Source organism: Macaca mulatta, chromosome 3 (genome assembly GCF_049350105.2).
Source record: "Macaca mulatta isolate MMU2019108-1 chromosome 3, T2T-MMU8v2.0, whole genome shotgun sequence".
In the NCBI taxonomy this organism is placed as follows: Eukaryota; Metazoa; Chordata; class Mammalia; order Primates; family Cercopithecidae; genus Macaca; species Macaca mulatta.
In genome coordinates this window covers 181,804,721-181,829,600 of record NC_133408.1, presented here as the reverse complement: position 1 = coordinate 181,829,600, position 24,880 = coordinate 181,804,721, and the positions used below count along the sequence as shown (strand labels likewise).

Below are 24,880 nucleotides of genomic sequence, written 5' to 3'. Positions count from 1 at the left end.
CTTATAAATTCTTTACGACACTGCCCCCATCTTTACGACACTGCCCCCATCTGACCTTCTATTCCTTATTTTAGTTAATGAAGAAATGATTGTGTCATTGAATACACCATGAGGTCTTTTCTTCTTGATCATCCTATGAAGCAGAGTTGTTAGGCTCATTTTAAGATGAAGGAGCTGAGGGCCACAACACCTAAGTGACGGACTTCAGCTCAGAAGGAGAGGAATAGACACAGGGAAAATAAGAAACCATGTCTTATGACCCCCACCAGCTCAGGCCTCTTCTCCTCGTCCTTTTCCCCAAGCCTCACAGCTGGGATCCTCTCCCCATCGGAGGCCTCCATACTCACGCGCTCCAGGACAGGGCTGACCAGGAAGGCTGGGCCCAGCAGGAACTGACTGTCTATGTCCCACGTCACCTGGTCTGACACAAACCTGGAAAGGGAAATGAAGGTGCCCAACAGAGCCCAACAGAGCCCCAGCCCGAGACTCGGAAGAAGCTCCTCAAGTTCAGATCCAAGTCGGAAATCCAGCTGCCCCTGAGCCTTCCTTGCTTTTTCCCTAGGCCTAGCTTCATCAGGAGCACCAGCCTCTGCTCTCCCCACGGGATGTGCCTCAAACTTCAGAAATGCTGGGATGTAGATGTGTTCTCTCCTGTAAACTATTACCTCATTTCTTAACCATGGCACATTTTAAATGTAAGGATGATGCTCCTCCCTCAAATCTCTGGCTGAAATTCTTCTTTTGTGACCTGGGTCCATATAACCAAACTGCTACAAAAGATAGACAGGTCTTTGCACAGTCAAATGGGAATGAAACTATTCTATGCTGTATGGCATCACTTCAGTTTTGTTCATTCAATAAAAAGCCTTTTCTCATGACCTATGGTATGTATAACACTGTGCTAAAGAGAGTAATAAAGTATGGTCTGCGCCTGAAGAGCTCACGTCAAAGGCAATCATGTCTTCAATTTGCAAGAATTGTATATAGCAACTGCCACCATATAGAATGCAATAAGTCATACATTAATCATCAGGATCCCTGCTGGACACTCACTCATGAAGCAGAGGCCGCACAACCGTGACGCCCTCCGTGTGGGCCTGATATATCAAGGTATACAGATATGGCAACAGGGTGTATCTGGTCTGCAGGACATTTCTGGAAATGTTCACAAAAGCAGTATCCCAGGACACAGGGTCTTGTCTCTAAAGAAGAAAGAGAACAGTGTTGGGAGCTCGCTCTAGAATTTCTAGGGGATTTAAGAAGGTCACTGAAAGCATATTCCAACTGAAGATCACTCACAGCTAAACAAAAGAAAACTATACATGAGGCCCAGAGAATACTCTTAATAGACTGAAAAGAGTCACTGAAGCTCTCCTAGGACAGCTGATGAAATTTCACTGTAAGACATCCTTTTTGGTACATTTGGTACAATTCTGCCTAAAATACAGGAAAAAAATAATAATCTAAAGAACACTGAGGGATATGGTTCATTGAGACACCAGGGCTTAACAATTTGTAACGGTGCAGTGGCTCATGCTTGTAATCCCAGCGCTTTCGGAGGCTGAGTCGAGTGGATCACTTCAGCCCAGGAGTTCGAGGCCAGCCTGGGAAATATGGCAAGATCCCACCTCTACAAAAAATGCAAAAATTAGGTGGGCACGTTGGTATGTGCCTGTAGTCCCAGCTACTCAGATGGCTGAGGTGGGACAATCGCTTTAGAACCAGAGGTCGAGGCTGCAGTCAGCCATGATTGGGACACAGCACGATCCAGCCTGGACAACAGAGTAAGTCCCTGTCTCAGAAAATAAATAAATACATAAATAAATAAATAAATAAATAAATACATAAATAAATACATAAATAAATAACCTTTTAAAAAGATATCCCAGGAAATACAGACTGCATTAATTTTAGCTCGGAAATGGAGATTGTATTTCTAGTGACACAGAACACGGGAGGCAGAAGCCACTGTCCTACCCTGGTCCCAATGGTGTTGTGGTTTCTTGAGAAGGGGTAAAAGGCCCCCAGCTGCATCCAGCGAACACACATCTCGTATTCAGCGTCTTGAAAGAACCCACAGATATCTGCTCCTGTCTGAAACAAGAGGAAACAAAACAAGCCGGCTGATGATTTCTGAAAGATGTCCCCACCTTCTTGGTGCTTAGGAGGATCCCAAGGACACTCACATAGGATATGCCGAAGAGGCTGAACTCCATCATGCCTGCAATGAGAAGCACAGCAGTGTCACACCAGGCTCTCACCACCTGCCTTCTCACTTCTTCCCCAAGGATCCCAACTCCCTGCCCTACCGGCACAGGCCCTGGGAAGGAGCCACGCACCAATGATAGATTTCTTCAGCTGATCCCACGCGGCCGTGTTGTCTCCCAGCCAATGTCCTGCCCAGCGGCCAGAAGAGGGAAATGTGGAGCGGGTGATGACGACCCCTCGCTGTCCCGTCACCTCCTGCATGGCTCTGGTTGGAGGGCAACAGAAGGTGAACTGAGGGCACGGCCAGGGAGCAAAGGCCAGAGAGCTTCTGCTCCTAGAGCCCTGGAGCCTAGTTAATGTTTGCTGCGTGATTGGAGGGAACATGGGAATCTGAGCTGTAATGGGGGCCCCACTGATCCCAGATGATGGAGATAATGAGTCACGTGTTCTCACAGTGCTTTACAAAGAACTTCACTGTAGCAAACTCACTGGAGTGGCCAAAAATAGTAAGGAATTACTAAATCTTGCTATTGGTTTCCTCAATACGTAGTTTTCTATATTTGAGGAAGAACACAGTGAAGATTATAAGATTGCCCTTAGAAGAATTCATATCATTCATTGAGCTTGCAAAGCGGGACTGTGCTAATTCGGTAGAATATCAGTTACCCTCCCCCAAGAATGGCCAAAAACCAAAACAAAACAAAATCTCAAAATACAAAATATTATTTACTGTTGAAATAAAGGGGAGAGAGGACCAGTCCTCTGTGTTCCGTTCAACTCCTGTAACTAAAGCTACTGTACCGCAGGCTGCCCTGTGTGACCATTATGGTGTCTCCATGTGTGTCTTTAACACCAGGATCATTAAGTTTTTCACTGGTGGGACCATGTCTTATTTAAATCTGTCCTCCTTTTCATCAGAGGGCCTGGCTCCACATCAATGAGCATTTGTTTAATAAGAATCATTACACGGTTGTCATGAGAATCTTCTTTACCCTTAGAATGCGGAATGAAAGGAAAACTAGGGTGGCTATGTCAGTCCCTGGCAATCCCTCCGGGTTGTGACAGCTGGAGAAGGCAGAGACTCACTCGTATGTGGGTCTGGTCTGGGACCACCCGTACAGGTTGTGCACGTTGTAGTGCTGCACCGGGGAGCCGTCTGGGAGGATCTGCTGACTCTCCATGCACAGGGTCTTGCTGCTCAGACCCCTGTCCCTGGACTCCAAATCTGAGGAGGAAGAACTGGTGAGGTGAAATCCAGCCCTGATTCTGTTTTTCCCTGACCTCTCCTCAAGGGAGTGGACACTGGATCTTAAGACTAACTTGAGCCCTGCCTGTGTCACTCTCCATCTTCCCAGAGACATGAGCACAGAGCCCCCAGCTCTGAGCTGCTATGGCACTTGCAGTGTTTCCAACATCAAGTTCACTGAAGAAAGCAGAGGTGTGAGGAAGAACATACAGCTGTCGAATACTACATGACAGGCACTGATTTAGGCTTTTGACTTACCAATTATGCCCATAATTCTATGAAGAAGACATCATTATCTGTCTTTCACAGTTTAGCAAACCAAGATTTGGAAATATTGCATAATCTGTGAAAAGTCACACAACTCCTAGAGAGAACAATTTCTGGAGCCAAATATGAACCCAAGTATAACTCCAAAGTCCACCCACTCCATGACAAGGGGAAGCCAGTAATTTCTATCCATTGATGACACAAATTCCTGTGATGGAATTCACACAAGCCGAAAAACTAAGAAACCTAGCTGTGAGAACCCTTTGTGGCATGAGCACTGCTAAGTGCTTTCTGGACAAATTTCAAGAAATTTATTCAATGAGTCTAGTCACTTGCACGTGGCTGGCTGGGTAAAGCATGTGAAGAGCTTTTGTCTCTGGTCCCCAGTAAACCACAGCAGCCATGAGGATGTGCCCTGAGCTGTGCAGGCACACCCCTGGCCTCTGGGCTCCTCGAGTGGCCATCCTTCCAGTCCTAGCTCTGCCAGTCAAGGAGGCCAAAGATTCTTACATGGCATGTAGGGAGGGCGGTTCAGAGAGGCGTCCCTGCAGCCTGGAGAAACTGCCCCATTCACGAAGCTTGATGGTTCATTCATATCCTAGAAATGCCAAACACAAACATACATCACTTTTTAAGATAATTATGTCCAGCCAATCCTGAGCCAAGGAAGCAGTGAATAAATTGTTCAACATCCAGTAATCCCTGTAGATGCCAGCCCTGGGAACTTCATCAAATCCTGGTGAGAACTGGCTGGAAAGATTAATTCACTCCTACAGAATGACTGGCTAGAGGTTTCAAGAAATAAATCTCTTCCCAGGTGGCTGTGAAGCAATCAAATTTCCAAGAAATTCCTAGTAAATTGCTTCCTAGGAATTTCTTTTTTTCCATTTTTTGAGACGGCGTTTCACTTGTTTCCCAGGCTTGAGTGCACGTGTACGATCTTGACTCACCACAACCTCTGCCTCCTACGTTCAAGCAATTCTCCTGCCTCAGCCTCCCAAGTAGCTGGGATTATAGGCATGCCCCACCACACCTAACTAATTTTGTATTTTTAGTAGAGACAGGGTTTCTCCATGTTGGTCAGGCTGGTCTCAAACTCCCAACCTCAGGTGATCTGCCCACCTCAGCCTCCCAAAAGACTGGAATTACAGGCGTGAGCCACCACACCTGGTCCGGCCTGACAGGTTTCACAGTAGGAGCATAAGGTCCAGTACAAGGTCTATCAGGGCTGTTCCCCTCCTGAGTGGAGGAAGTGTCTGATATGTCAACAGGCTTCCATGGACAATGACTATCCTCTTGACTGAAGGTCAGTGGTCCATATACTCAGGCACACAAAGATAGACAAGTGCCACAGGTACACACATACACACACACACTTACAATCCACAGGCCATCAAACTTCAAGCTCCTCTCTGGATTCTGTGGATTGTTGTACAGTTCTTCTATTTCCCTCTTCCACCACTTGGCAGTTGAATTACGGAAAAAGTCTGGGAAGGCCACGTAAGCTCGATATAGCTGTAAAATATAAATATAATTTATGTGTCCCACACAAATATATAAGACAGCAAACAGGCACTTACTGAGAATGCAACTCACACAGATACTTGAGCTGCACGGTGACAGACAGCCTGAACAGGACCTAAATAATGTTATTAACTAATTAGAGAAATGTAGAATGGGAAGAGAAATTAGTGCAATTTGCACACCTTCCCAGCATTTGGAAAACATCCAAAAACTGTTCTCTTCATATACACATGGTGGACGACAATCAATGACCTGAACTAGTGACCTCATGCATTCAATGCCCAACCCTCAACATCAGTCCTGCCATTTCCTAAGCACTCCTCAAAGACAAAACCAGGGAGAGACTGCAGACATGAGATGCATGGTAATAGGTTAGGAAGAAACACCCAAGGAGTCCCTCCTATATCATTCCCACTGAGAGAAGGGAGGAAGGAATAAGATGACATTTCAGGATATTAGACCAGTACACCTCAGTGTTTTCTACAATTTCAGAATCACAGGACAACTACAGCTGTTGGAGCATAAATTGAGAGGACTTAAAGAGAATGCATCGACTTCCCCTTATTTTCCTCTTCCCTCAAATAATAAAAGCAGTGTCTTCACTTATCTGAAAGACAGATTCAAGATACAAGTTTTTAACTACATTGTAGATTTTTGAGAGTAGGAAGTTTGTTTTATATTCTTCTGAGTGATATTTATATTGCCCACAATGTTCAGCTAAGAACCTGGCATAAAATACTCAGTGTTTACTAGTGGGATCACACCACTTAGAAGCAGCAAATAAATATCCACACATTTTAATATACTCATGTTGTTTGTTATGGAATATTATGGTCCTTTGTATGTCTCAGTAAATAGCCTCCTCTATGCTAATCACACCACTGTAAGAGTTAAAGAGCTAAAGAATGCTTGTGAGGAGGGTGGGGGAGGCAACAGAAAGAGGACTTGGGCTAGGGGAGCTCCAGTTCTTATACACCACAGATAAAAGGCAGGTAGGAACCCAGATGTCTAGATAAAGGGCAAAAGAAGGAACACAAGAAAACAGAAACAGATCAGCCTGCATGGGTCTGGCCGTCAAGGACATGAGAAGACAGCGGCTCACATCACACAGAATCTTGAGAGAAGTGGGCTTGCCAAGGATGCCTTTTGTGAGGAAATGGAGGTAGAAACCAGGAAACCCGACAAAGAGAACCTTTCACCAGAAACAGAGAGCTCCAGATCAGGCAGGGTTAGAAACAATGGGATGGGTGGGGGATGGAGAATTACAATAAAGAGAGTATCAGCCACATCTCAGTCAGAATTGCATCCCATACTGGGTACACGTGGGGAAACTGGCCAGCCATGACGTAGGAACTTCCCTAAGTACTGCTCGGACGACGCCTACCAACTTCATAAAAATGTTCTGCCGTTCTCCAAGGTGCTGCCTTTGCCTGCCCATATTCAAGTCTTGCCTTGTGGCTTCTGCCTTCACTTTCTCCAGTCTTCAAACAGTGATGTACCCACCCACACACTGGGCCTCAGGATCACCTAGCAGTCTTTTTGTAGAACATCACATGCTACAAATCGCAATTCACACATCCCATCACAGACTTATTGAATTAAATCACTGGAGCTTTGGACTCAGAAATCTGCTTTTCATAGGCTTCTTGGCTGTTTTATGCTCAGCGAAGCCAGGCCTGAACATCAGTGGCTTCACCCTCACCAGCCTCGTCAAGCGGGTCTCACTATTAATAATATAAATACTAGATTGATGCAAAGGTAATTGTGGTTTTGGAATTCAAAGTAATGGCAAATATTACCTGTGCACCAACCTAACAGTTACAATTATTCTATCTACCAATAATCTCTTATGAGCTACGTAAAAGATTATGTGAATCCCCTAATGAGTGTTTCTTATCAGAAACCCAACTGGAATTTGAGGCATACGATTTTTTGTGGAGAATTCCCTGCAATCAGAGCTATCGGCATCCCTGCCTACTGCCCATTAAATGCCACCTGGTATCTCTGTGATAACCAACACTGTCCTCAGATTTCCAAATGGCCTCAAGGTGGCAGTGTTACCCCTACTGGCTGCTGAACTGTGATAAAAGTCAGGAAGCCAATGATCCAGAACTCCTCTGGCTGGGCAGGTTCCTGTGTCCATGTGGGCTGCTTGGACCCCTAAGCTTCAAGTTATTCACTGTGAGAATGACAAGAGGACAGGAAGCTACGTCTTCTCCTTTGAATACTTATCTGATAGATGATAGATAGATAGACAGATATAGAGTGGATATAGTAGGTAAATGGATAGATACGATAGATAGATAGATAGATAGATAGATAGATAGATAGACGATACAGTGGATAGACAGATGGATAGGGTGAGGGGATAAATTGATAGAGATAGATGATAGATGGATAGACAGAAAATAGAGAGGGATACAAAAAGATGTTAGATAGATAGATAGAAAGATAGATAGATAGAGGCAGTTAGATAAATAGGTAAATAGAATGGAGGTATAGATAGATAGAGATAGATGATAGATAAATAGATTACAGTGGGTGGATGGATAGATTGATTGATATATAGATAGATTAGATAGAGTGGGTGTATGGATAGATAGGTAAATATAGAAAGATGGGCAGATAGATAATAGACTAGAAAGACAGATGATAGAGTCATATGCAGAAAGATGTTAGATAAACAGATAGATAATAGATACGTAAATATACATATACACACATATACATAGAGATGATAGTTAGATAGAGATAGAAGTTAGAGAGATAGATAGATAGATAGACATAGATACTTGTTCAATACTAAATAAAAGGAAAACAGCCTTGAACTGAGTCTGACTCATTCTTGTCAATCTTCAAAACCTGCCCCAGCTTCTGTTTTGTTTGCATTGTTTTACTCAATTTACCAACAGAAAATAAAGACATGGAGTCCTATACCCAAGCAACCTGGTCCCAAATGTGTCTCATTTTAAATTGAAAAGAACAACTGCTGCCAACTGGCTCTGGGATCCAGGAAGTCAGAGACTGACAACAGAGAAGTAGGCATCACAGGCTTGCAGTACCTTCTGCTCTCACTACCCTGTTGGAGCTGTCCGAGGTCCCAGCCTCAGGCTCCAGATTTTGGGGTTCTATCTAATATATGTCTTTCCCTCTAGGACTCACCACTTGCCCTCAAAACCAGCTTATCTGGATAAGGCATGAATTTTGGGCCTAACTCTTGCCAGTCACGTTCCTGGTGATGACTGTTTCTCCTGCACCTCTCTCCGTGGGCTACAATCTTTCATTATGTAGAAAGAACCCCAAAAAGAGGTCTTTGCCCCTGGGCTTCTGAGTGGCTGCTAACTGAATTTACAGCTGTTGAGATTTGCTTCCACAATATGGATATTTCTCTGATTAACACTTGATCCTGAGAGAGTATCTAGACTCTACAACATATACCACATTGCTGACTGCACAGGCCAGCTTCTTTGTCCCTTCAATTCCTGGCACATGTCCTAGAAAAGAGGCCTTTTCCTTGTCTCCTCAGCTCTCCTGTGGGGGTCACACAGGCTACACATGCCCTGCTACAATTCCTGCCCAGAAAGAATAACCATTATTGAAGAACAGCTCAAGAGGTAGGGCAAGGTACTTGCTCTCCAGGAAGTCCTCGGCCCCACCCTGACAATCCTGCCTGTGGGTACTGTCACAAAAATTGATAGTAAAGCTCACAGGCTGCCTCAGTTCAGGAGACACACATCTTGGCCAGAGGATGGGGCTGTAGGCTTCCTAGACCTGTAAGGAGCCATGTATTCATTCAAGCAAGAAATACTTAGTGAATCTGGAAAAAAATTCAGGTCCAGAAGCATGGGCTACCTGGATCCATTACAAGCAACAAACCGACCCCAGGAGTGAGCAGGTTTTACAATAAGGCTGGAAACTGAGAGGTAAGAGCAAAGTTGAGAAATCCAAGGAAGAATTGGGCTCAGAGGAGGACTTATAAGTGTGAAGATGGAGAAACCTGTTCATGGGGGAAAAAAAAGAAAAATATACAAAGAAAAAGACCTAGTCAGTCTTCAAGGGTTGAAGACTGTTAGAAAGGGAAAACCATGGCAACAACAGATGGTATGCCAGTTCAGGGAAAAGATAGCATTTCTAGGAGGTATCGCCCAGTGGAAATTTCCTGGGCCTTCGGAATCTGACAGCCTTGGAATTGAAATCACCACTCTGTCACCTAAAACTGGGGAAAAATAATTTAAGCTCTCCGGTCTTGAATCCCAAGGATAATAATACATATCTACATCCCAGTGGGCAGTAAAGTATTACTCCATATAAGGTAATGGGCACACAGAGTGACATCCAAGACACACGCCCTAAGGGTTTCTCCCTTGTCAAGCCCATGTCCACGGTACAGGCATGTCCAGAATCCCAGGAATGGCTGCCCCTGCCTAGAAACCCTGACTCCACCCAAATTTACAAAGACCCTTTTACCTCCACTTGACTGTCCCAGTCTAGAGAGTCATTCACAACAACACCAGGAAAATCGGGCCAGACCTATGGAGAGAAACACGTTCAGTAGCGATGCACAAGACAGTTTCCCTTACATAGGATTTCTGAAGAAATTGTTGTATAAACCATGTCCTAGGAGCAATGATACTTTGACTATCATGTAGGATTGACATAAAAGAAAAGTGAATTCCATAACATGTTACATTACTTTAAAACTCATTAATTGTATCAACAAATATTGTTTGAGAAAAGGAGGGTGTCTGACGTCAGAGCCCAAATAGAAAATGCCAAAAATAACATACACAGGCATGTGACCCACTAACCGTGACCCACCCGCAGGCTAGGGACTAGTGGATCATCCCTTAGGATTATACCTTTCCCCAGACAATGTCTCCATCATTTGGGTATTTGATGAAGACGTCATCCTCCAAGCCCCGAGTGAAGGCAGGATAGGGCTGTGTCTCATTGCCAGAAATAGCTGGATCCTGAAATCAAAGCATAAGTCAGTTGGGAAAACCAAAGCCAGAGAATGAGGTGAAACAGAATAAAGGAGAACTCCTCCAGGGTGAACTCGCTGGCTTCTACCTGAACTGTAGACCATCTGTGAGTCCTGGGAAATACAGAATTCTTACTGCACTTCAATTTATCTATTTGAAACATGGAAATAAAGTATAACTCTTTCTCCACCAAAGCCCATACCTGCTCCCAAACAGACAGCACACATTCACATCAGGACTAACCAGAATGAGGATGACCCGCATCCCATCAGCCTTCATGCGGTTGATCAGAGCTGGAAACCCAGCAAACTTGGGGCTGAGGGTGAAGTCCAGCTGCCGCTCCATGTAGTCGATGTCTGAGTACTGCACGTCCTGCGGGAGGACACGGGGAGCTGAGTGGCTGCTGCTGTACACGCTCAACCTTTACAGGAGAACAACCCTCCACTATACATGGTGGAATTCCAGACAGCTTCTCGTTGATGCTTTCAAATCCCAGCTCTGCCATTTGTTAGGTACAGGTGCTGGGAAATTCACTTAATTTTTACAATGTTCAGTGATAAGATAGAAAAAAATCGAAGTCAGCATAAGATAGGATGAGAATGTGTCTCTAGCATGGCTATTCTGAGGATAAGAAAAAACACTGTTTGGAAAGTGCTTTGTAAATTGACCATATCAGGTGTGATTGTGATGACCTTCCCCAAGAGGCTGCCCCTGGTATCAGTGGTTCACGTTGAGGAAAAATACTGTTAATTATCCAGGGCTAGTGGCAAATCTACTACAAAACAAAGTAAAGATGTATAGTTGCTTTGGAATCCTGAATCTTGAGGGTAATCATACACAACATTCTTCCTGAGACTGTCATATTGCATTTCATAATCCACTAATGGAAACACTATGTTCCACTAATGGAACAACTGTAAACAATGGAAAAGTGGGATAAAATTAAATGTGGGATGGTTCATGGGATCATTGTCTGATGACTGGGTCCGCTCCTGTCCTCTCCGGAAGGATAAGGTTTATTTCCATATGTATGTCCCCTGCAAACTCATCCCAGGATCTGTGTAATCCATCAGTTATTAGCTCAGAGCTGATGCAGGAACTGAGATTGTATTCACATATACAATTGTCTGATCAATTTGTGGTTAGTCTTTTCAAGAATTAAGTAAAAGAACTGTGGGATATCATTTATTCTTATGGAACCAAGGACGTTTTGACAAATGTTTTGAAATCATGTGAAAGAAACGGAAGAAAGCATGAGATATCAGAAAGAGCCCTGGAGCCAGCCTATCCCCCTCTCTGGGAAATCACAGTGAGTCTTGAGCTACCACCTCTAGAGGATGGAAACAAGCACCCTTATCTGTATTACTGTGCTGGGGTGAGGCTAACTGTGATATTGTCTGAAAAATAAGCTTTTATCTCTATAGAATCCCACAAACATTAGACAAATGAACCCCGACACAGAGGCACCTGGGCTACTTATGAAACTCCAGAGCCATGACTGAGAACGTACATAAGGGATCTGGGCGGCCACCATCTCATCATACAAGCTGGCGATCTCAGAGTCGTTCTGGTATCCATAGCGACACAGCTGGAAACCCAAAGACCAGTAAGGTACCATCACAGGCCGGCCAATCAACTAGAAAATAGACAGAAAATATTAGTCCTCAGAAAAGAGACACCAGATTAAAGTTTTACATCAAGTAATAAGAATATTTTTCGATGCCCAATCTAGACAACTGAAAGCTTTCTGCTAGACTTAAGCTCCTTCCTAAACATTATGGAAAATCTGATGTTACTCTGTTCCTAGAGACACTGTAGGTAACTCATTAAGAAGCCCAGAATCAGAGACAAATGCCTGGCTTAGCATAGAGGCTCCAGTCTTTCCAGCTGTGTGACCTAAGGCAAAAATTAAATAAACTCTTAGTGCTTCAGTTTCTTCCTCTGTAAATAAAGGATAATAATAGCATCTGCTTCACAGCATTCCTGTGAGGCATGAATGAGTTAATATGGGTGAAGTGCTCTAACATGCAGCAAGTGATAAATCAGTGATGTGCACTTGGTAGTATACAAGCGTCTGTTGTTGCTGCCACAACCACCATGGTCGTGGTCACCATCACCATCATCACCGCCAACATCATCACTATTTTCACCATCACCACCAGTAGCATGATTGTGCCCCCACCACTATCATTACCATTATCAATACCCTTCACTACCATCACGACCAACCTACTACCACCCCCACCACCATCCCCAACATCACCACTATCATCACAACCACTATCACCAACATCACACTCCTCACACCACCCCACTGTCACCACCACAACCATAACCACCACCATCATCACCATCCCTACCACAAACACTCTCCTCACCCCCACCCTTGTCACTATCACCACCATCATTATCACCAATACACCCATCACCACCACTACCACCACTATCATCACCATCACCATCACTACCACTACTACCACCATCATTATCACCATTCCCACATCACTATCCCCACCATCAGCCCCTACCGCCACCATCACCACCACCACCACACTATCACTACCATCACCACCACTAGTACCACTATAACTTCTGCTCTTCTGCAATGCTTACAGAGGCTATACATTTAATGATAATCAGAATGTGTTTATTTTTTCTTATTCTATAATCTCTCTCCAAGAAAGACCAATATTTCCAGTTATCATCTGAGAGTTATACTAATGGATGTGGGCTCTGGCATCCAGAATGTACTGTATAAGTGCTTGATAAACAGCTGGATTTCTTCCTACCTCCGTGTACTGCTGGGTGACAAGCTCTGGAGTTGGCCCCAAGAACACATAAAAGTCCAGAACTCCCCCTGTGGTACGGTATGTCAAGGCAGGCAGGGGCTGGAACGTCACGTCTGAAAAGGAAGAAAAATGCCAAGCCAGATGGAAACTTTCCACATCACGAATCACCCCTGAAATCCACACATTCTCCATCTTCCTGCACCCTCCCTATCATAGAGTGGTAAGAACAGGCATTTTTCTATCACACTCACACAGAACTGAAGAAGATCAGTGGAAGTCTACAGGTCCTATTCCTGGGTTTGATTCTCTTTGGGGTACTTTACTATATTTTGTCACTCTTCTCTTATAGAATTTATTTTTTACATTTCAACTTTTATTTTGGATAAAGAGATACACGTTCACATTTGTTACATGGGAATATTGCATGATGCTGAGGTTTGGGGTAGGAATTCTGTTACCCAGATAGCAAATACAGTACCTGGTAGGTAATTTTTCAATGTACCATAAACCCTCATATACCCAGATTAACTTCTCTGACCCACAGTTTTACCCTAATTCAAATTATATAACTGGCTCCCATGAGCTGGCCTCCAGGATATTTGGGACCCACGTGGTGTTACTATCCTTTCTTATGTGATTTTTACCAAAATAAGAATTGGGTTAAATCCTCTTATCACATGATCCTATACTGAAATAAACAGAAAGGCTAAACACAAAGAAAAAATAAACACCAATGCCCATAAAATGAAAATTTTGACTTCAAGGAAGAGTTAGGCTAAACACATTCTAAACTGACTCAAGCATGATTGGTAGCCCCCCAAAATAAGGGAGGCGCTGGACGGCCTTACCCATGGCATTGCTGTTCAGCAGGAACACTCCGTGGGCACTGCCATCCTCCTCCAGCCCCATGTAGTAGGGGTGGACACCATAGGAATTCTTCTTGTACTGGAGAGTCATGGGGAGAAGCAGTAGGAGTTTAAAAGACATTATGCCTGAGGAAAAAACTCAAGGAACATGTGCTTGCTGAGATAGGTCTAGTTTTCTCCATGAAATCCATTAAACACATGAAACAAAGGAGCCTGAGAATTGGCCCACTCGTCTAAAACCAGAATGAGAGGACCAAGTGGAGTTTGGGGAGATGAAGCCCGAAGCCTGAGTAGTGTGGGTGGAGAGAAGCAGAGACACAGATCCCAAATGCTCTGTCCTTACCCCTGGGGGCTGGTCTCGGGAGAACATCCCCCAAGTGTGCCACTCCAAGTCTCTCCTATAGGATGTGTGCTCAGTTTCCCCAAAGCCATAGAGGTACTTGGAGGGAAGGCGGGTGGAGATGCGGATAAACATGTCATTGAAGGTGAAACCAAGGAGCTGAGAGTCCCAACTGAAACACAAAAAGGCAGATTTAAAACAGAAAATGGGCTTTTCTCTCTGCTTCCAGCAGCTGACTTTTCAAGGACAACAAATGCGTGATTTTTATCCAGAACATGTTCATCTCCAAAACAAAACAGATACTCAGGTTGATTAAAATATCATAGAAATCCTCACTAAAAGCCCAGGAGTTTTTCTTCATTCATCTGTTTCCCACTGTCACTGCCTCCTTTCAGTGGTCCTCCACAATAAAAAGCCAAGCACTCCTCACCATCACAGCTGGGTACACACCACACCAGCACCACCTTCCACCCTTGCACCCCTCAGCGCATTTTCTACATAGCACTCAAAGTGATGTTTACTTATTATTGGTTGTCATGAGAAGAGAACTCTCAGCTGTCTATAAGGAGCAGCACCTCCTCTAGACAAGGCACCCCATAAACATTTGTTGGATGAATCCTCAGGCACACTCAACTGCCTCAGTAATTATTTCCAGAATGCTAAAGATTTCCCATGAGAACAGGTCTGAAGGAAACAACTCATCCATGGATCTGGAAATGGACAATGTGATGTTTGGAACCAGGATACATTCAAGGACGATGGACCTGGCAGCACAGGACCTTGAGAAGGCACAGGTAGACATCAACTCTGAGTCACACTAGAAACCACTCACATTATAGTGCCTGTACTCTTGCGGCGAATTTCAATCCCAAACGGATTCTTCTTAATAAGGATATCATAGAGTTGACCCTCAGGGGTGCTGGATGGCACCGTGGGTACGTTCAGAGGAACTGGAACTTCATACCGATTGTTGTTGGGATCATAAATCTAGGCCAGAGGAAATCAATTTTAGGCAAGAATAGTATTCTTGAAACCTATACCCTTAGCAGAACCTTTTTTATTTTTGGACAAAAAGTTCAGATGCTATCTTTCTGTCTTCTTTAAGTTTATGATATCTGAGATTTAATTAATATATCAAGTAACAATGTCAGATTAAACATTTTTCTGTCATTTCTCCTTATTAAGGCCTTTATTACATTAATATACTCTATGGGACATTGGTGCTAACATGGAAAATTATTCTCGAATCAGTGTGGTATTTATGAATATGTTGCTGGTTATTTTCTGGGGTATATGAGTATATAAAAATACCTGAAAATTTTTCTGAATTGAAAAAAAAAACCTGTCTCCCCAAAATGAAATCTATTTGATTAAAATAATCAGAACGTCCTTGCTGAAGGTGGTATCTAAACCGACTCATGAGTACCTACTACATCACTGCCTGACACTGCACAAGACAGTAGGGATGTGAGCTGAATAAGGAAGTGCTACGGTTTTACAAAATTCACAAGCAGATGAGAAGTAAAATAGAGCAGCTCACAACACCTGGGTGATGTGTGCTAAGGGAGAGCTATGTAGAAGTGCTGTGAGATTCTAGGGAAGGAAATGCCTAACATTGTTTCTGGGAGACTGAGATGGTGTCATGGGAGAAATACAGGATGAGTCTTAAAAGCTTGGTAGTCATTAACCAAAAAAAGAAAGGAGATCAAGTCATACTGGTGAAGAATAACAACCACAGAGAAATGTGGGCAGGAAACAGGCAAATATTTTGGAAACAGCTACTCTGTGTTCAAGAGGTAAAGTAGGCAATGGTTAAGGCTAGAACTCCAAGGAAGTTCATTCATTTAAAACCCACTAGGTGCCTACAACATGCTAGTGCTATGATGAGGATACAGACATACAAGAGCATCTTCCCTGCATTAGAGGATGTACAAGAACTCAGAATTCGGGTTGATGACAGATTGTAAAGAATCTTTCAGGCAATGCAACAATGTCTTGATCACTTTCACTTACTGTGTCAATAACATCACACCGCTAACTATCTGCCAGGCTCTGTATTCGATTTCAGAAGCACAAAGAAGAAAGGGCACATTCCTGTCCTTGAGAAGCTTAGTTTAATAGAGAAATAGACATAACAGCTGGCCCATTCCTAGTCCTTAGATGTAATTAAATCTTGGAAAGGAATGAAATTACTGCATACTGATGGCTATATACAGAAATCTCAAATTCAGTATCCCAAAATGAATATATCATCTGACATTGATCAAGCACAAACCTTTTCAGTATTCCTATTCCAGTTAATGTCAGCACCATCCATATTAAGAGGTAAGATACCAACACGGTCATCATTCTTGATTTTCCCCCTCCATTGTCACTTGCTTGCAATCAACCACCACATCCTATAACCCAACTTTCTCAACCTCAGACAGGTCCACTCTTCTCCACCTGCATTCCAGTGTCTTGTCCAAACCTAATCCCTCAACTGACCTGCCTAACTAGTAGCCTCCTGACTTGTCTGTCTGCATACACTCTTGCTCTCCCAACCATTTTCCTAACAGCAGCCACAGTAATCTTCTCCAAATGAAAATCAGGGCAGGTCTCATTGCTCCCTCAATGATTTCTCACTGCTCTCTGGATAATGATCTAGTCTATTGTCGCATGATTAACTTATTTTAGAGTTCTGTGACTCGGACCAATAAAAGGTAATGGGACTGAAAAGGGTCTAATCACCACCTGATACATGTACTGTGTTTACCTTGAACTGCAGCATTTCATTCTTATGGTAAGTGACATCCAGGCGAAGGGGGTTCACGGGTGTGGAGGGGAAGGCATTGGCATACACGGAAGACTTTAAGGAGATGTCAGCTGTGGCCCCATGTGAATTATATTGAACATTACTGACAGAGTATAGATCGTTGACAAAATAGCAAAAAGGGACCCCAGAAGAATTGGATGCCTGAAAAGTAAGGGTAAAGTCATAGATCAGCTCAGCAAGTGGTCTTAAAGTTCTCTAACCTAAACAGGGTTAATAAAGTCATTTCATACGACAATAAAACAAGCCCATCACTGATCACTTGGCAATAACATAAATTTAAATTCCTGGTCTCCAAGCAAAATATTCATTTAAAAAAGTTTCACACACATCCCCACCTACTCTTCATATCCAGAGCATGTCCCTTAAGAAGTCCTTTCTTTCTATGGATTTTAAGTAGTTATGTAAGTACTACTGCTATGCTTAAGAAACTAGAGATTAGGTGTGGAGGATGTTCATGTACATGAACCCCAGCAGCATGGTTACCTCCCAGATACAGCCACGGGCAGCACAGTTTTCTGCAGAAGCCCCATTCTCATCAGGGTAACAGTCTATTTTTTCATCATCCCTTATCTTTATATCCCACTCCACTGTGTATGCTTCTCCCAGGAGAAGATTGATATCTGTGATAATGGCAACCTGTAGGAATGCAGAAATCACAAGGAAATTCATCTTTAGGAGATAGGCCTTGCAAGATCTGAGGCTTTTGTTTTTCAAGAAAAAAGAAAATAGAAATTAGACCAGAGTTTCAACCATCCAACCAACATATGACTTGAGCTCATAAGAAGAGAACTGCACACTGGGGGAATCTACTTAGCAGCAACAGGGCAAATGTCTCCCCTCTAGTAGAATGTTGTCCATAGCATAATGAAAACAATTCGGTCAGATAAAACCTGTCATGATCACTCCTTATTCTTTTCTGCTCTGACTCCTCTTAGCCCTCTGTGTCTTGTTAGGAAGGCTCTCTTCTGCACTTCCTCTTCAGCATGACACATGGTGTCATCCCAAAGTGAGCTGATCCCCTTGCTCTCCAGTCCCCAAACCAGTATCCCCCATTGGCGTGGAGTGGTAGAAAGATCACAGCAATAAGAATCATATGACCTAGTCATCATGCCCACATTTCTGTAGAATGTTGGACAAATGATTTCTTTTATTAATTTTTAATTTTAATGGGTATACAGTAGGTATACATATTTATGGATTATATGAAATATGTTGATTCAGGCATACAATGCATAATAATCACATCAGGGTAGGTCAGGTATTCTGTTTCATTTATTTGGGTTTCAATTGTAGCAACAGCAAAATTGAAAAGTTGAAAAAAATTTATATTTCTTTCCATTTCTAACATCCCAGCCTCTTCATTTCTCTAAGCCCAAAGACTCCAATTTTGAAAACTTCCTTTAATACCATTAGTTCTAATATTTAATATTTTTCTATATATTTTTCTTATCTTTGATACTTCTTTAAACAGCACTTCCCAAGTTAAAGTTCTCACTTGTCTGGAGTAATAAAATCACATTCTAAAATTATCATCCTTCTCCCAGTCTCCTCCCAGTCTAAACCATCTTATACTTCCCTGTTCTACTAGTCCCCAAAACCCACTCTGACTCCCAGCAATGCTCACACACAGTAGCACAGCCTTCATTCAAGGATCAATGTGAGGCCCTTTGACAATTAAATCAAGTTGGTACCTAAGACCCTCCAAAATCTGACCACAAGTTTCCTATGCAAACTAGCCTATTTTTCAAAACTGAAACTTATCTATGCTATTCCAGTCATATAATTTTCACAGGCTAATAATGTAAGGCTGTTCCCCACTTTCCTAACTTTGCTCTTCTTCTGTCTCATCATAATTATAATTCGACTTTTGGGAAAAGTAAGTGGAACCAGTTAGAGAGAGAACATTGAGAGGCAGAGAAGAGAATAAGAAGGTAAACACCCAACTCATTCTAGCTCTGGCCGCCTCATATATTTCCCCAGTCCTCTAACTTCCCCAAAACAGGCTTCAAAGTTGCTCTGTTCCTTCAGGAACCCATGAAACCTTGGTAAGAAGGAACACCATGATACTATGGAGAATTCTCAATACACCATCTCAACCAAATGGGCTTTTACCTTCAGGTTAGAATCATAAGTGACTGTAGGAGAAGTCTGACTTGGGATACCATTGTGTTTCACTGTAACATTGCTAGGTTCCTCCGTCCCAAGAATTTTAATCTCATTAAATGCTAAATTATTGGGGTCCTTGTAGGTTGATTGTGAAATATTCACCTCCAAGCGGTTCTGCAAAACAATTAAGTCCAATTATGCATAAAGGTATGCCTGTAATACACAGATTCTCAAGTCTCTCAAATATTCCATTCCAGACCGGATACCCCCCACTGCCCTGGATGCCTCTCTGCTTTCTCTACTAGTGTGTGCTCAAGAAGCACAAAATTATTTTGATAATCCTCTAATTTAAAACAATCATAAAAACACAGAGACATTTAAAAACTGTATTTAAAAATACTACTTGCTATATGAATGCCTCTTTTTCAAAACTTCGATGAAATCATAAATAGAAATGTGCTCACCTATAGCCAATAATGCATATAAATTTACAAATACAATCACGCATATACAATATACACAAGCACAGATGTGCTAATGATCAGTCCAAAGCCCACACCTAAGATTCATAAAAGTATGCTACTTACTTGAGTGACAGAAAACTCACATAAAAGATACACTTTATTGGCCACAGTATCTGAAAGTGAGAGAAAGACAAGTCAGATTCTAGCCTTCCCACCACAGAAGAAAAGATTTCACTTGCCACTCCTTTCAGCTATGTCTTGAGGTCGCACATAGCAGTTTTCCTTTTCTTTATGGATGAATAATTTTCAATTGTATATATGTATCGCATTTCTTTCTTCATTCATTCATCAATGTACAATTAGATTGTTTCTATATCTTGGTTGTTGCACATAATGCCATAATGAACGTGGGAGTGACTATCTCTCTTAAAGACACTGATTTCATGTCCTCTGGATATACACCCAGAGGTGGGATTTCATGAGATTGTATGGAAGTTCTGTTTTTAATTTTTTGAGGAACCTCCATACTATTTTCCATAACAGTTGTAACAATTTACACTCCCACCAATAGTCTAAAAAATTCCATTTTCTCCACACCCTCGCCAGCACTTATCTCTTACTTTTTTTATGATTTCCATGCTAACAGGTGTGAGGTGATATCTCACTGTGATTTCTGACTTGCATACCTGTGTCATTTAGTGATGTTGAGTATCTTTTCACACACCAGTTAGCCACTTGTATGTCTTCCTTGGAAAAACATCTGCTCAGGTCCTTCACCCAGTTTTTAATTGGGTTATTTGATGTTTTGCTACTGAGTTGCCTGAGTTCCTTATTTTTTTATATTAATCTCTTCTGAGATATATGGTTTGCAAACATTTTTATCCGTTCTGTAGTTTGCCTTTTTACTGTGTTGATTGTTTCTTTTGTTGTGCAGAAGCCTTTTTGTTTGATGTAATCATGCTTGTTTATTATTTGCTATTATTTGCTATTTTTCCTTTGATTTTGGTATCATATCCAAAAAGTCATTGCCAAGACTAATGTCAAGGAAGTTTTTTCCTGTTTTCTTCTAGGAGCTTCACAATTTCAGCCCTTACATTTAAGTGTTTAATTTTACATTGCACAGTAGCAAAGATATGAAAACAACCTAAATGTCCATCAATAGACGAATGAATAAAGAAATTGTGGTACATATATAGAATAGAATATTATTCAGACATAAAAAGAAGAAAATTCTGCCATTTACAACAGCATGGTTGACTCTGGAGGACATTATACTAAGTGAAACAAGCCAGAGACAGAAAGTCAAATACTGCATGGTCTCACTTACATGTGAAATCTAAAAAAGTTAAGCTCCTAGAAGCAGACAATGTAACAGTGGTTCTTAGAGCCTGCAGGTGTGGAAAATGGGGAGATGATGGTCAAGTACAAACTTCTAGTTATTAGATGAATAGGTTCTGGGGATCCAGTCTACAGTATGGATGGTGATGGATGTGTTTTTTAAAATAGCTGTGGTAACCATTATACTATGCCTATATATATATTAAATCCTAACATTGTCCACTTTGGATATATTTCATCTTTATTTGCCAATTAAATATTTTGCAATTAAAAAATAAATAAATATTTAAATCTACATATTGGATTAGATGGACAAGAGTCTCCAAGGTCAAGCCATCATTTTTCCTTCTCTTTCCTACTGGAACATTGCAAAGCTTCCCTTCCAAAGGCTTCCAAGGCATATGCCTCAAGGGAATCTGTTTCCTAAACTTGAAGCACAGGAATTGTTAGTATACTGGACCCACAAATACTAAAAGGTATGGCTAGGTGAGTACACACTGGAACAGTATATTCTCACTGCCTCACTGGCAGGGGCATGATTTCTATATCGCCAACATTTGCTCATAAGAATTTTGGGAGGAAGACATTAACATTGAATTACAGGAACAGTCTTGAAACCATCTCTTCTAAGCACCCATTGACAATAAAAAGAGAGCCTATTGGCCAAGCGTGGTGGTTCACGCCTATAATCCCAGCACTTTGGGAGCCTGAGCCGGGTAGATCAAGAGCTTAGGAGACTGAGATCATCCTGGCTAACACGGTGAAACCTCGTCTCTACTAAACATACAAAAAATTAGCCAGGTGTGGTGGTAGGCACCTGTAGTCCTAGTTATGAGGGAGGCTGAGGCAGGAGAATCACTTAAGCCTGGGAGGCAGAGGTTGCAGTGAGCCGAAATTGTGCCACTGCACTCCAGCCTGGGCGACAAGAGCAAAACTCCACTGCAAACAAACAAACAAACAAAAGAGAGCCTATTATTGATATCACTGGCCAATAGAAGAATTGTCAGAGATAGAAATGTATTTTTCTTCCCTTTGTAGGTCATCTACCACTACCTCTGAATGGTGCAACCAGAAACAAAATACTTCAGTGACTCTTGCTGCTGTGCCTGCTGAGATTTCTCCCACAGCTCAATGACCAGCAGGAGGGAAGGACCATAAGTCACAGGTGCGGGTTTGGAAACAGCAACATGATTGTAACAGCGCTCACCCTTCGTTTCCCCATCATCCCAGAAAAGTTCTCCTTTTGCTTCTTTGTTCTCATCTAGGGCAATGATAAGACCAAGAGGGTTCTTTCGACTGTGGGGAACAAGATTCAAGAGACAAAGACAGGAGTCAGAATTTTGCCAACTGAGCTGAGAATGTTTCCATCAAATTTCAAATTGAAAAAGTTACCAGCAGCAGATGGTTCTGCCTTTCTTCAGGCACAAACACAAAATTGACAGGCTCCCCTATCTTTAATATCAACAGTGTCACAAGAGATAGAAATACCCCAAACATTAGCAATAACATCTATGTTGGAGGCAAGAATTTAAGCACCAGAAGCTCTTCAATAGCTCAAGTAAAAGCTGCTTCTGCAACTACTACTTAGAATACAGACTATGAGAAGAGAAAGAAATCTTAGGCAATAACTGGTTCAGTCAGATCATTTTAGCAATGATGCCCTCAGGAGAACTGTCCAGTGCTATGAGGAAGATACAGTTTCACCTGCCTAAGGACCATTTATACCCAGAAATCAACAACATACAATAAGGTCCATCTATTTAGTAGTAACTTATCTGATTATCAGGTATTAGTTTCTTTTGAAAGAAAAACAAATCATTCTAATGATCTACTTTATAATTTAGAATAAGAAACACAAAACATTACTCAAAGACATGGTGAAGTAGACAGACAGAGAGGAAGAGGGGGAGAGAGAGAAATTTTTATTTGGAATCTCTCCTCATTGTGTCACTCCTCTAGGCAACCTCCAAGTTTCCTGCTCTTCTTGTTTCTTCTCTGTCTGTCACTGGACTCACATTCTCTATTGTATTATTTCACAGTTCAGCCTTTCACTATACAAGAGTTAGTTTTTATTATCAACAAAATCATCTGCTTTCATTAAATATTCATGTATTGAGTAGCAGTCATTTCTAGGAAGTCAATGAGATACAAAAATTAATAAATCACAAGTCCTGACCTGAATGACCTTAAATATTACTGGAAAAACTAGGCACATTCATTTAAAAAATGGAGGTGGACAGTGAACACAACACAAAAGTTAAGATATTCTAGGAGTCCAGAACCACAGTTCCAGAAATATGGTGGACTGGATATTCTTCTGGAGACTTACCCAGTAAAATATTCCCTGATCCTAGATAAATTACAACACATATTCCTGTTAAAATATTGTTGGATTTGCAAGAAAGTAAGAAATGCATCCAAGAGACCAAAACAATAACAGGATAACAAAACACTGAGTTAAAACTAAAAGGGTGCTTAGTAAGCAAAACCCAGAATCTCCGTGCGGCAAATTCCCATAGCAAGGTTAAAATTGGGCTACTAAGCCTAGCAATCCAAGGTAGAGAATGTGAACCTCTGATTCCCACGTGAAGCCGGGATCTTGAAGGAAGCTAACGTAATGCCAGTTGGAAGCAATTCTTGGCTTGCAAACAGAAGAGAAGGCAAATCATCTCTGGAGGAATGACACCCACATTTATAAGATTATGATAGCTTAAAGAAAATAAGATCACCGAGCACACAAGGTAATAAGTCAACATGAAAGAAAGTCAGCAAAGGTAAGTAACAATAGACTTAGATTCCCCTAAACATTTTAGATAATAAAATTTTCTAGCACAGAGTATACAACTATTATTGAAATGCTAACAGTATTAAGGAAGACAAAATCTTCTAAGGAGCAAAATATATATATATATATATATATATATATATATATATATGTGTGTGTGTGTGTGTGTGTGTGTGTGTGTGTGTGTGTGTGTGTGTGTGCCAAACAAAAAAGGCTGACCACCTGGCTGTTAGTTTCAAAAAGAAATTCAAAGGGTTTCAGGAAGGATATCAATTCTTAAAGGACACTCCAGCCATGCTATACCTGGCCAGAGTGGTTGTATTTGGCTGCTGTGTGGGAAAGATGTAGCCTCCTCGAAGGTGAAGTCCAATTTTGTCTCCAGGAAGTTCCATCTCGACTTTTTGCTTCCTCCATCTCACTTGGTTTCCCTGATGCATGCAGATAAATCAAACACATTGGCATGACAGCATATTGCCCTCCACTGATTATCTATGTGCCAAGTGATCCACAATTCTCTCCCTTTTCCAATTAGTTGAATTATAGTCTAGCCAGGCAATCAAACAACAGAAGGAAAAAAATTAGGAATAACATGTTCTGCCACCAGTTGGGGGTTTGTGAAAACATTTATGCCATGCTGAGGCTATTTGATACATATTATATAAACTGATAGTTCTAAACAAATAATCCGATTCCTGACCAAGCTCACGTTGTCCATTAGGTCCTCCAATATTCATTTATGAGATACTATGTCAGCCTCTATCTTATTGCTGAATAAAGTATATGAAGGTATTTTTTCACATTTCATCATGACTGATGTTAGGGATTTAGGTTGACTTTACCCAGGTTCTGCTATGAAATTACAGAAAACACTACAAAAATACTCCTCAGCAGGTAGATGGATGTTTCTCTCTCGGGAAAGGTAATTTGTCTATGCAGCTGCAGCTACAGTCTTAAGGAGTAGAAGAAAAGTCAAAGCTACTCACAGTCTCGTAGTCATACCAGACAGCATCAGGCACATATGCCATCACTTTCTCTGCACCCTGAAATTAAAACAGTATAGTATCCCCTGAGGGAAATAAAATGGATTTCTTTTTATTATCTAGGGAACTTCTTAATCATACACAGAGAGGGCAGGAATGCCCTTTCCATC

General features: G+C 41.9%; 1 protein-coding gene across 3 annotated transcripts in view; it reads right to left on the bottom strand.

Moving 5' to 3' along the window:
* The window catches only part of MGAM (maltase-glucoamylase), a 129,821-nt gene that overhangs the window by 64,318 nt on the left and 40,623 nt on the right, over positions 1 to 24,880 (bottom strand). For all 3 annotated transcript variants that reach the window (XM_028846391.2, XM_077997574.1, XM_077997573.1), the window contains exons 20-42: positions 24,714 to 24,770; positions 24,034 to 24,158; positions 22,153 to 22,241; positions 19,731 to 19,780; positions 19,150 to 19,317; positions 17,521 to 17,673; positions 16,978 to 17,178; positions 15,055 to 15,209; positions 14,226 to 14,394; positions 13,865 to 13,961; positions 13,017 to 13,129; positions 11,738 to 11,863; positions 10,471 to 10,599; positions 10,105 to 10,215; positions 9,713 to 9,775; positions 5,102 to 5,236; positions 4,232 to 4,319; positions 3,295 to 3,433; positions 2,340 to 2,473; positions 2,187 to 2,221; positions 1,978 to 2,094; positions 1,054 to 1,202; positions 348 to 432 (exon numbers count right to left, since the gene is read on the bottom strand). In XM_028846391.2, the coding sequence (XP_028702224.2) occupies positions 348 to 432; positions 1,054 to 1,202; positions 1,978 to 2,094; positions 2,187 to 2,221; positions 2,340 to 2,473; positions 3,295 to 3,433; positions 4,232 to 4,319; positions 5,102 to 5,236; positions 9,713 to 9,775; positions 10,105 to 10,215; positions 10,471 to 10,599; positions 11,738 to 11,863; positions 13,017 to 13,129; positions 13,865 to 13,961; positions 14,226 to 14,394; positions 15,055 to 15,209; positions 16,978 to 17,178; positions 17,521 to 17,673; positions 19,150 to 19,317; positions 19,731 to 19,780; positions 22,153 to 22,241; positions 24,034 to 24,158; positions 24,714 to 24,770 (2,688 nt within the window). The remainder of the gene's footprint in view (positions 1 to 347; positions 433 to 1,053; positions 1,203 to 1,977; positions 2,095 to 2,186; positions 2,222 to 2,339; positions 2,474 to 3,294; positions 3,434 to 4,231; positions 4,320 to 5,101; positions 5,237 to 9,712; positions 9,776 to 10,104; positions 10,216 to 10,470; positions 10,600 to 11,737; positions 11,864 to 13,016; positions 13,130 to 13,864; positions 13,962 to 14,225; positions 14,395 to 15,054; positions 15,210 to 16,977; positions 17,179 to 17,520; positions 17,674 to 19,149; positions 19,318 to 19,730; positions 19,781 to 22,152; positions 22,242 to 24,033; positions 24,159 to 24,713; positions 24,771 to 24,880) is intronic.